Source organism: Mus musculus, chromosome 8 (assembly GCF_000001635.26).
Source record: "Mus musculus strain C57BL/6J chromosome 8, GRCm38.p6 C57BL/6J".
NCBI lineage: Eukaryota > Metazoa > Chordata > Mammalia > Rodentia > Muridae > Mus > Mus musculus.
The window spans coordinates 43519595-43532364 of record NC_000074.6 but is presented as its reverse complement, the minus strand read 5'-3'; the positions used below and the strand labels follow the sequence as shown (position 1 = coordinate 43532364).

General features: G+C 39.5%; 1 protein-coding gene across 1 annotated transcript; it reads left to right on the top strand.

Moving 5' to 3' along the window:
- Positions 1 to 4227: 4227 nt before the first annotated feature.
- On the top strand, positions 4228 to 12501 carry Adam26b (a disintegrin and metallopeptidase domain 26B). The gene is made up of 2 exons (NM_001009547.2): positions 4228 to 4375; positions 10245 to 12501. The coding sequence occupies exon 2, from the start codon at positions 10402 to 10404 to the stop codon at positions 12499 to 12501; it is 2100 nt and encodes a 699-aa protein (NP_001009547.1). The 5' UTR covers positions 4228 to 4375; positions 10245 to 10401.
- The last annotated feature ends 269 nt before the right edge of the window (positions 12502 to 12770 follow it).

Here is a 12770-nt window from a genome sequence, read left to right as displayed (position 1 = left end):
GCTCTAATAGAGAGTAATAGTGATAAAAACAGCATGGTATTGGTACAGTGACAGGCAGGTAAATCAATGGAATGGAATTGAACCCTCACACCTGTGATCACTTGATCTTTGACAAGGAAACTAAAAAACCATCAAGTGGAAAATAGACAGCATTTTGGACAAATGGTGTTGGTTCAATTGGGAGTCAACATGTAGAAGAATGCAAGTTGATCCATTCTTTGTTGTTGTTGTTGTTATGTGTTTTTTTTAATTAGGTATTTTCCTCACATTTCCAATGCTATCCCAAAAGTCCCCCATACTCCCCCCCCCCAACTCCTCTACCCACCCACTCCTACTTTTTGGCCCTGGCATTCCCCTGTACTGGGGCATATAAAGTGTGCAAGTCCAATGGGCCTCTCTTTCCAGTGATGGCTGACTAGGCCATCTTTTGATACATATGCAGCTCGAGTCAAGAGCTCTGGGGTACTGGTTAGTTCATAATGTTGTTCCACCTATAGGGTTGCAGATCCCTTTAGCTCCTTGGGTACTTTCTCTAACTTCTCCATTGTGGGCCCTGTGATATATCCAATAGCTGACTGTGAGCATCCACTTCTGTGTTTGCTAGGCCCCGGCATACTCTCACAAGAGACAGCTCTACCTGGGTCCTTTCAGCAAAATGTTGCTAGTGTATGCAATGGTGTCAGCGTTTGGAAGCTGATTATGGGGTGGATCCCTGGATATAGCACTCTCTAGATGGTCCATTCTTTCGCCACAGCTCCAAACTTTGTCTCTGTAACTCCTTCCATGGGTGTTTTGTTCACAATTCTAAGAAGGGGCAAAGTGTCCACACTTTGGTCTTTGTTCTTCTTGAGTTTCATGCGTTTAGCAAATTGTATCTTATATCCTGGGTATCCTAAGTTTCTGGGCTAATATCCACTTATCAGTGAGTACATATTGTGTGAGTTCCTTTGTGATTGGGTTACCTCACTCAGGATGATGCTTGTGCTATAAGATCGAGAATCGACAAATGGGACCTCATAAAATTGCAAAGCTTCTGCAAGGCAAAAGACACTGTCAATAAGACCAAAAGACCACCAACCGATTGGGAAAGTATCTTTACTTATCCTAAATCAGATAGGGGACTAATATCCAATATATATAAACAACTCAAGAAGGTAGACTCCAGAAAATCAAATAACCCCATTAAAAAAATATGGCTCAGAGATGAACAAAGAATTCTCACCTGAGGAATACCAAATGGGAGAGAAGCAGCTGAAAAAATGTTCAACATCCTTAAACATCAGGGAAATCTAAATCAAAACAACCTGAGATTCCACCTCACACCAGTCAGAATGGCTAAGATCAAAAATTCAGGTGACAGCAGATGCTGGCGAGGATGTGGAGAAAGAGGAACACTCCTCCATTGTTGGTGGGATTGTAAGCTTGTACAACTACTCTGGAAATCAGTCTGGCAGTTCCTCAGAAAATTGGACATAGTGCTACCGGAGGATTCCTGCAATACCTCTTCTGGGCATATATCCAGAAGATGTTCCAACCGGTAAGAAGGACACATGCTCCACTATGTTTATAGCAGCCTTATTTATAATAGCCAGAAGCTGGAAAGAACCCAGATGCCCCTCAACAGAGGAATGGATACATAAAATTTGGTACATTTACACAATGGAGTACTACTCATCTCTTAAAAAGAATGAATTTATGAAATTCCAAGTTGATCCATTCTTATCTCTCTGTAGAAAGTTCAAGAACAAGTGAATCAAGAACCTGCACAAAAAACCAGACACACTGAATCTAATATAAGAGAAAGTGGGGGAAACCCTTGAACTTATGGGCACAGAGGGAAAGTTCCTGAACAGAACATCAATGGCTTATACTCTAAAATCAAGAATTGACAAATGGGATCTCATAAAATTGCAAAGCCTTTGTAAGGCAAAGACACTGTCAATAGGACAAAATGGCAACCAAGAGATCTGGAAAAGATCTTTACCAATCTGACATCAGATAGGGGGCTAATATCCAATATATACTAAGAACTAAAGAAGTTAGACTCCAGAGAACCAAATAACCCTATTTTTAAAAATGGGTAACAGAGATAAACAGAGAATTCTCAACTGAGGAGACTAGAATTGCTGAGAAGCACCTAAAGAAATGTTCAACATCCGTAATCATCAGGGAAATGCAAATCAAACTACCCTAAGTTTCTACTTCACAGTAGTCAAAATGGCTAAGATCAAAAATTCAGGTGACAGCAGATGCTGGCAAGGATTTGGAGAAAGATAATCACTCCTCCATTAGTGGGAGTGCAAGCTGGTACAACCACTCTGAAAATCAGTCTGGCAGTTCCTCAGAAAATTGAACATACTACTACCTGAGGACCCAGCTATACCACTCTTACGCATATACCCAGAAGATGCTCCCACAGATAATAAGAACACATGTTCCACTATGTTTATAGCAGCCATGTTTATAATAGCCAGAAGCTGAAAATAACCCAGATGTCCCCTCAGCAGAAGAATGGATACAGAAAATGTGGTACATGTATATAATGGAAAACTACTCAGCTATTACGAACAATGACTTCATGAAATTCTTAGGCAAATGGATGGAACTAGAAAATATCATCCCGAGTGAGGTAACTCAATCACAAAAGAACACACATGGTATGCACTCACTGATAAGTGGATGTTAGCCCAAAAGTTTAGAATACTCAAGATACAATTCACAGACCACATAAAGCCCATGAAGAAGGAAGACCAAAGTGTGATGCTTCAGTGCTTCTTAGAAGGGGGAAACAAAATACTCACAAGAGGAAAATATGGAGACAAAGTATGGATCAGAGACTGAAGGAAAGGCCATACAGAGACTACACCAACTGGGGATCCCGCCCATATACAGTTTCCAAAACCAGATGCTGTTGTGGATTCTGGGAAGTGATTGCTGACCAAAACCTGATAAGGCTGTCTGTCTCCTGAGAGGTTCTACCAGAGCCTAAGGACTACAGAGGAGGATGCTTGCAACTAACCATTGGACTGAGCATGCTTTCCTAAATGGAGGAGTTGGAGAAGTGACTGAAGGAGTTGAAGAGCTTTGCAGACCTATGAGTGGAACAACATTGTCAACAGGACATTACTCCCAGAATTCCTGGGGACTGGACCACAAACCAAAGAGTACACATGGATTGTCCCATGGCTCCAGACACATATGTGGCAGAGGATGACCTTGTGACCTCAACCGGAGGGTCTTGGGCCTGAGGGTGTTCCATGCTCCAGTGATTCCTCAGTGTCTGGCCAGGAATGCAGGATTGGGGGGGGGGGCAGAGAGCACCCTCATAGAGGCAGGGGGAGGGTAGATAGGATAGGAAGTTTCCAAAGGGGAGACCTGGAAAAGAGAAAACATTTAAATTTGTAAATAGAAAATATCCAATACAAAAAAAATGTTAAAAACAAACAACAACAACAACAACAACAACAACAACAAAAATCTCCATTATTGAGAACAGATTACATCTTCAGGAGCTGTTTGCAGAAATTATTGTCAATCACTACAGGTTATTACTAATGTTTTTGGTTACAAGCTACAACTAATCATAAGACACTATTGATGTTGATACCACATACTTATGGCATATAACATAGAGAAATCTAGATGATAGTAAACTGGAGACTTCAATCTTCAGGCAAGCTTTCATACATATCTTTAAAGTACCTTATTTGCTTCCAGAATAAAGATGATAATAATCTTACTCAGATGTCACATAGCTATGCCAAGCTATAGTTGTATGACATGGACAATGCATCTACATATGCAGGTGTTCAATGTCTCTGGGGGGGTTACTCAGTGATCTAAGAATGGTAAAACCAATGGCAGACAATTGAATTCTTAATAATATATTTTAAAAGAAGTGGAATTATTTTTCATAATGTTAAGTGCTTTGAGTATTCCTTATTATGGTCAATACTAAATAAAATGGAACAGTAATAATAAAATAAACATAACAGGGAGTTCTCATGGTTTTACAGTATATGAGGAGAAATACAAGTTTGGAAATGAGATTTGCTCACACCAGACACACCAGAGCATAGTGTATAAGGAGAAAGAAGCTGGATTTACTGACATGAAAGTGGAAACCAAATAACTTTGGTTGATGTGGTAGAGGAACAATTGGGAAGAATCTCATGAGTTGCCAGGTTCTGTGAAAGGAGGGGCTTCTGTTGCTAGGCACATGAATCTAGAACTTACTCCATGAGAGACAAGTGAAGGACTTATATTCTCTTGTGCATCCTCAAACAACAACCTTTGTTCCTGAGATAGGATGTAAAAATGTTTTATGAGCAAGAAAATAACAATTAAAAGAACATGGGCATCACTCAACCTGATGGTAAGCCTTTTGAACATTCAGAAAACAACAAAAGCACGAATAATTAGTAGTTGAACACATACAGAACTCAATATCTTGCAAATTTTTCATGCTTGGGGGTGATTTATTTTCCTTAAATATTTCCACTCTCTTCTATTTTGTTCTAGTGACTTTAAAGTTTTTAGTTTGATTCATAACATCCTAAATAATTAGAGATCTTAGGTGGTAAATGGCTAGCTATTAATATGATGAAGTTATAGGAGAAAACGGTAAGGTAAAATCTGATTTCTGAGAGCCAAAGTCAAATCTAGGCTGTAATAGTTGAACCAAATTATAGATTCAAAAAAATTTATTTTTCTCTCAAGTTGTGGATGCTAAAAAGCATTGTGTACAGTAATGAATGACTAAGCTTGCTCAATTTCTCAAGTGTGGTTTTTAACCAATTACTATATTTTGAGTCATTAATTTTGAAATACTTTTCTTTTTGTGATTATTGATATCATTTTATTTGCTAGAGACTCTTACTTTCCTGCATCCCACATAGAATATTGTCCTTGCACTGCTAAGAACATACTGATTGAAGCATTCGTGCAGCTAGATGAACCTATTTATCAACTCTCAATCAGTTGTTGTACTTTTTTTGTTTATTTTTTATTAGATATTTTCTTTATTTACATTTCAAATGTTATTCCCTTTCCTGGATTCCCCTCCAAAAATCACTTCCCATATCCCTTTCCCCTGACCCCTGCTCACCAACCCACTCACTCCTGCTTCTTGGCCCTGGCATTCCCCTACACTGGAGCATAGAATCATCACAGGACCAAGGGCCTCTCATCCCATTGATGACTCCATAGGCCATTCTCTGGTAGAAATGTAGTGGGAGCCATGAGTTCCACCATCTGTACTCTATGGTCAGTGATTTACTCCCTGGGAGCTCTGGAGGTACTGGTTAATTCATTTTGTTATTCCACCTATGGGGCTGCAAACCCCTTCAGCTCATTTTGGGATCTATCTCCAGCTCCTGCATTGGGGACCCTGTGCTCAGTCCAATGGTAAGCTGTGAGCTTCCACTTCTTTATTTTTCAGGCACTGGCAGAGATTCTCAGGAGACAGCTATATAACCCTCCTGTCAGCAAGTACTTGTTGGTATCCACAATAGTAGTGTCTGGGTTTGGTGATTGTATATGGGTGGGCAGTCTCTGGATGGTCTTTCCTTCAGTCTCTGCTACACACATTGTCTCTATTACTCCTTCCATGGGTATTTTGTTCCCCCTTCAAAGTATCCACAGTTTGATCTTCCTTCTTGAATTTCATGTAGTTAATGAATTGTATTGTGGTTATTCTGAAATTCTGGCCTAAAAACCACTTATCAATGAGTGTATACCAAGTGTGTTCTTTTGTGATTGGGTTACCTCACTCAGGATGATATCCTCAAGATCCATCCATTTGCCTAACAATTTCATAAATTCATTCTTTTTAATACCTAGATAGTACTCGACTGTGTAAATGTACTGCATTTTCTGTATCCATTCCTCTGTTGAGAGACATCTGGGTTCTTTCCAGCTTCTGGTATTATAAATAAGGCTGCAATAAACATAATGGAGCATGTATCCTTATTACATGTTGGAACATCTTCTGATAATGCCCAGGAGTGGTGTTAGTGGGTCCTCGGCTAGTATTATGTACAATTTTCTGAGGAACCACCAAACCGATTTCCAGAGTGATTATACCAACTTACAATTCCACCAGTAATAGAGAAGAGTTCCTCTTTGTCCACGACTTCACCAGCATCTGAAGTCACCTGAGTTTTTCATCTTAGCCATTCTGACTGGTGTGAGGTGGAATCTCAGGGTTGTTTTGATTTGTATTTCCCTGATGACTAAGGATGTTGAACATTTCTTTATGTACTTCTCAGCCATTCAGTATTCCTTGATTGTGAATCCTTTGTTTAGCTCTGTGCCCCATTCTTCAATACGGTTATTTGGTTCTCTGGAGTCTAACTTCTTGAGTTCTTTGTATATATTGGATATAAGCCCTCTATCAGATGTAGGATTGGTAATGATCTTTTTCCAATGTGTTGGTTGCCATTTTGTCCTATTGACAGTGTCCTTTGCCTTACAGAAGCCTTGCAATTTTATGTGGTCCCATTTGTCGATTCTTGATCTTAGAGCATAAGCTATTGGTGTTCTGTTCAGGAAATTTTCACCTGTGCCCATGTGCTCAAGGCTCTTCCCCACTTCACTGTATATGTAATGTATCTTGTTCCTTAATTGTTTTTTCAAAATAGTAATACACTAAAGATACAAGACAAGAGAGAAAGAGAAAGCTCGTTTGGTAAAATGAATGTTGCAAAGGAATACAGACATGAGAAGAAATCACCAAAACCTATGTGAAATATTTATTAGTTGACAGTGTTTGAAATGGCAGCCATAGAAGCAATCCCAATAAAATCAGGGACTAGACAAGGCTGCCCCACTTTCTCCCTACCTATTCAATATAGTACTTAAAATCCTGGCCAGAGCAATTCCACAACAAAAGGAGATCAAGTGGATACAAATTGGAAAGGAAGAAGTCAAAATACCACTATTTGTAGATGATATTATAGTATACATAAGTGACCATAGAAATTCCATCAGAGAACTCCTAAACCTAAAAATCAGCTTCAGCACAGTAGCTGGATATAAAAGTAACTCAAACAAATCAGTGGCCTTTCTCTACACAGAGGATAAGCAGGATGAGAAAGAAATTAGGGAAACACCACCCTTCACAATAGCCACAAATAATATAAAATACCTTGGTGTGACTCTAACTAAGGAAGTGAAAGATCTACATGACAAGAACCCCAAGTTTCTGAAGAGAGAAATTGAAGAAGATCTCAGAAGATGGAAAGATCTTCCATGCTCATGGATTGGCAGGAATAATATAGTAAAAATGGCTATCCTGCCGAAAGCAAGCTACACATTCAATGCAATCCCCATCAAAATTCCAACTCAATTCTTCACTGAGTTAGAAAGGGCAATTTGAAAATTCAACTGGAATAACAAAAAAACCTAGGATACAAAAACTCTTCTCAAGGATAAAAGAACCTCTGGTGGAATCACCATGCCTAACTTCAATCTGTACTACAGAGCAATTGTGAAAAAAACTTCATGGTCTTGGTACAGTGACAGACAGGTAGATCGATGGAATATAATTGAAGACCCAGAAATGAACCCACACACCTATGGTCACCTGATCTTTTACAAGGGAGCTAAAACCATCCAGTGGAAAAAAGACAGCATTTTCAACAAATGGTGCTGGTACAACTGGCAGTTATCATGTAGAAGAATGTGAATTGATCCATTCTTATCTACTTGTACAAAGCTCAAGACTAAGTGGATCAAAGACCTCCACATAAAATCAAGGACACTGAAATTTATTGAGGAGAAAGTGGGGAAAACCCTCAAAGATATGGGCAAAGGGGGAATAAAATCCCTAAACAGAACAGCAATGGCCTGTGCTGTAAGATCAAGAATCTACAAATGGGACCTCATAAAATTGCAAAGCTTCGGTAGGGCAAAAGATACGGTCAATAAGACAAAAAGGCAACCAACAGATTGGGAAAGAATTTTTACCAATCCTAAATCTGATAGGGGACTAATATCCAATATATACAAAGAGCTCAAGAAGCTGAAATCAAAAAAATTCAAATAACCCCATTAAAAGAAGGGGTACAGAGCAAAACAAAGAATTCTCAACAGAGGAATACTGAAGGGCTGAGAAGCACCTGAAAAAATGTTCAACATCCTTAATCATCAGGGAAATGAAAATCAAAACAACCCTGAGATTCCACTTCACACCACTCAGAATGGCTAGGATCAAAAATTCAGGTGACAGCAGATGCTGGCAAGGATGTGGGGAAAGAGGAACACTCCTCCATTGCTGGTGGGATTGCAAACTTGTACAACTACTCTGGAAATCAGTCTGGCGGCTCCTCAGAAAACTGTACATAGTACTACCAGTAGATCCAGCAATAACTCTCCTGAGCATATACCCAGAAGATGTTCCAATATGTAATAAGGACACATGCTCCAGTATGTTCATAGCAGACCTATTCATAATAGCCAGAAGCTGGAAAGAACCCAGATGTCCTCAACAGAGGAATGGATACAGAAAATGTGGTACATTTACACATTGGAGTACTACTCAGCTATTAAAAACAATGAATTTATGAAATTCTTGGACAAATGGGTGTATCTGGAAGATATCATCCTGAGTGAGGTAAACCAATCACAAAAGAAGTCACTTGATGTGCACTCCCTGATAAGTGGATATAAGCACAGAAATGTAGAATACCCAAGATAAAACTTCCAAAACACAAGAAAATTAAGAAAGGAATAAAATATCCATGGAAGGAGTTGCAGAGACAAAGTTTAGAGCTAAGACCAAAGGATGGACCATCCAGAGACTGTCCCACCTGGTGGTCCATCCCATAATCAGCCACCAAACACAGACACTATTGCATATGCCAGCAAGATTTTGCTGAAAGGACCCTGATATAGCTGTCTCCTGTGAGGCCTTGCCAGTGCCTGGCAAATACAGAAGTGGATGCTCACAGTCATCTATAGGATGGAACACAGGGCCCACAATGTAGCATCTAGAGAAAGTACCCAAGAGCTAAAGGGGTCTGCAACCCTATAGGTGGAACAACAATATGTGCTAACCAGTACCCCCAGAGCTCGTGTCTCTAGCTGCATATGTATCAGAAGATGGCCTAATTGGCCATCATTGGGAAGAGAGGACCCTTGGTCTAGCAAACTTTATATGCCCCAGTACAGGGGAAAGCCAGGGCCAAGAAGTGGGAATGAGCAGGGGATAGGGGTAGGGGAGCAGGGCGGGGATGAGTGTATAGGGGACTTTTGTGATAGTATTTGAAATGTAAATGAAGAAAATATCCAATAAAAAAAGGAAAAAAATAAGAAATGCCAACCATGAGATGACAGAAATATGCAGGTATTTAAGGCTTGCTGGTGAGCAATTCTTCCCTCTTTAGAGAAAACCATGTCAGTGATCGCCTCTGTGCTGAGAAACAAGGTGAATGATGGCCTAGGAGTGAGATCCAAAACTTGCTGTAGGCTTCTCTAAATACAGACAGAAATGCACACACAAACACATATATACAGAGACACATATACACTCATGCTTATATGCATACACACATTCTTATAAAAGCACAAAAATGTAATAAATATATGAAATACTAAGCTTTAGTAATAATTGCACTAACGAGATGCATAGCTCTTGAAGACTAACCAGCCAGGATGAACTGTGACCTTTCCACAAATATCAACATGTACATGAGGTTCATGATAACACTATAGTTCACACTCACTTACAGCAATATGAAAACAAGCATATGAAAAGAGAAAAATGACAAAAGTTTTCTGCCTGAGAGAAGTTTCTGACTACCAAAGAAATGATAAGAGTAAGACAGAAAGAAACAGTCAAGTGTGCTCAGGAAGCAGGACAGTGATTGAGGAGAGTAACAATTTCCATGACTCTGTTTATAAAACCAATGGCATTCTTAAAATATACAGTTACTGTTGTGGATAGGGTGAAATTAGAATATTCTGAAACAATGTATAGATAAGGACAATTAATTAAAATGTTTCAGTATATTAAACTAGGAGTGCTTTAGAAATATATTTACAATCACTCCTTCAAGTGTAGAAATATATTTACAGAAGTGTATACTACAAAATTAAAGGAAAAATAGAACTGCATTGTTTAAACATCTTGGAAAAAAGATTAATTGATTTTAACACATTATCTGCAGTTATGCCATCTAACTTAACTTGACCATGATTTACCAATGGCTATATTTGCCCTTACTTGTGTCTGTTTCTTTTAGCCCTGCCTCTATTATGACTCAACCATGTCAGAAGACACCAGTGCTGCCTGCAACCACACAAAGTGAGGACTGGGACACCAAGAACTTCTCAAACTCCTCCTTGGCTCTCTAATAGGATATAGTGAGTGGGGCTAAGGTCCTGGTCCATAAAAGGAACATGTTCCTTAAGTTCTGCCTGTGGACGATGTTCTTCTTCTCTGCATGGTCACCAATTGGGCATGCTAAGTACAGTAGCCTTCCAGAAGTAGTGACACCTTTAAGGGTCACTGTCACTAGAGGAAATAATACTTCACCAGGTTGGCTGTCCTATAGCCTGAACATTGGGGGGCAGAGACACATAATCACTATGAAACCCAAGAAAAACTTGATGTCCAGAAACTTAATACTATTAACTTATACTCAGCAAGGTGATCTCCTTGAACAACGCCCTTTTGTGCCGAATGACTGCTATTACCATGGCTATGTGGATGAAGACCCAGAGTCCCTGGTCATTCTCAACACCTGTTTTGGGAGCTTGCAAGGCACACTAGAGATAAATGGCACAACTTATGAAATCATGCCCAAGAGCTCAACGTCAACATTTGAACATCTGGCTTACAAAATGGACAATGGGGATTCAGAACCATCTCCCATGAGATGTGGGTTATCAGAAGAGGAAATAGCACAACAAAGGAAGCTACGAGAACGCAATGCCCCCACACTTTTACAAATTCCCCATGAGAATTGGTGGACCCACCACAGGTTTATTGAATATTTTGTAGTAATAGACCATAAACAATACGTTCATAGAAATAACAATATCACAACTTGTATTCAAGATATGTTGCAAATAGTCAATGGAGTAAATGGTTATTATCTTCAAATAGATACTGATGTGGTTTTAACTGCTCTTGAAATATGGAATGAAAAAAACTATATCAATGTAGAACTCAGTATATTTAAAGTCCTTGGTGATTTCTGTACTTGGAAGCAAAACATGTTTGGCAATCGCATTAGACATGATATCATACACCTTTTAGTCAGACAGGGATATGGTTTATATTTAGGGTTAGCTTATTTAGCTGACGTTTGTACACCTTATAATTGTGGAGTTAGCAGTTTCCTTTCTGATGTAATGTCAGACATGGCACACATTGTAGCACATGAGATGGGGCATAACTTGGGTATGAAACATGATGGAATTGGATGTACTTGTGGGTTAAAAGACTGTCTAATGGCCCCATATAAAACAAATTCTCCAAAATTCAGCAACTGTAGTTATGAAGAAATGTATTCAGTTGTTACCAAACGAAGTTGCTTATATGATATTCCAGAAGCACTAGTAACAAACCTGACCGTGTGTGGGAATAAGGTGGTTGAAGAAGGAGAGGAGTGTGATTGTGGGAGCACTGAATCCTGTTTACAAGATCCTTGCTGTAGCAGCGACTGTGTTCTCAAACCTGGTGCTCAATGTGCTTTTGGACTTTGTTGCCAAGATTGCCAGTTCCTTAAAACAGGCACTGTGTGTAGAGAAGAGAAAAATGAGTGTGACCTTCCAGAGTGGTGCAATGGAACTTCAGCTGAGTGTCCAGGAGATGTGTATAAAGCAGACGGAATCCCTTGCAGTGGTGAGGGCTATTGCTATAAAATGGAATGTCATCAACGTGATGAGCAGTGTCGGAAGATTTTTGGCAATGGAAGTAGAAGTGCAGATGAAATTTGCTACATGGAAATGAACAGACGGGGTGACCGCTTTGGGAACTGTGGCAATGATAGCTCTAAGTATAAAATATGCGAGCTCGCGGATGTACTCTGTGGGCGAATTCAGTGTGAGAATGTGATACAACTTCCCCAAAGGAGAAACCATGAAACAGTGCATTATACTCACTTCAGTAATGTCACCTGCTGGACTATGGACTATCATTTTGGGATCACCATAGATGATATTGGAGCTGTGAGCGATGGCACAGCTTGTGCTCCATACCATATATGTGTTGACAGAAAGTGTGTCAGCAAGTCTGATCTGGTAAGTAACTGTACAACCAAGTTATGCCATATGCAAGGAGTCTGCAACAATAAAAACCACTGCCATTGTACTAACACATGGGAACCACCAGACTGTCAACTACGTGGCCATGGAGGTAGTTTAGACAGTGGGCCACCTCCATTGCATGTCCCAAATTCTAGTTGGGCTTTTTACTTCATTAGTTTTTTTACTATTTTATTGGTTATCACAATTTCTTTAGTTGGCATAACCAAGAGGGTAAAAATGAATTAATCCCTAAAATATGCTGTGCAGGACTCAGCATTAACTCAAACAAGTCAATGGCCTTTCTCTACACAAAGAATAAACAGGCTGAGAAAGAAATTAGGGAAACAACACCCTTCTCAATAGCCACAAATAATATAAAATATCTCGGCGTGACTCTAACGAAGGAAGTGAAAGATCTGTATGATAAAAACTTCAAGTCCCTGAAGAAAGAAATTAAAGAAGATCTCAGAAGATGGAAAGATCTCCCATGCTCATGGATTGGCAGGACCAACATT

Coding starts and splice junctions, on each gene's coding strand:
- Adam26b (NM_001009547.2), top strand. CDS start 10,402: ATGTTCCTTAAGTTCTGCCTGTGGACGATGTTCTTCTTCTCTGCATGG.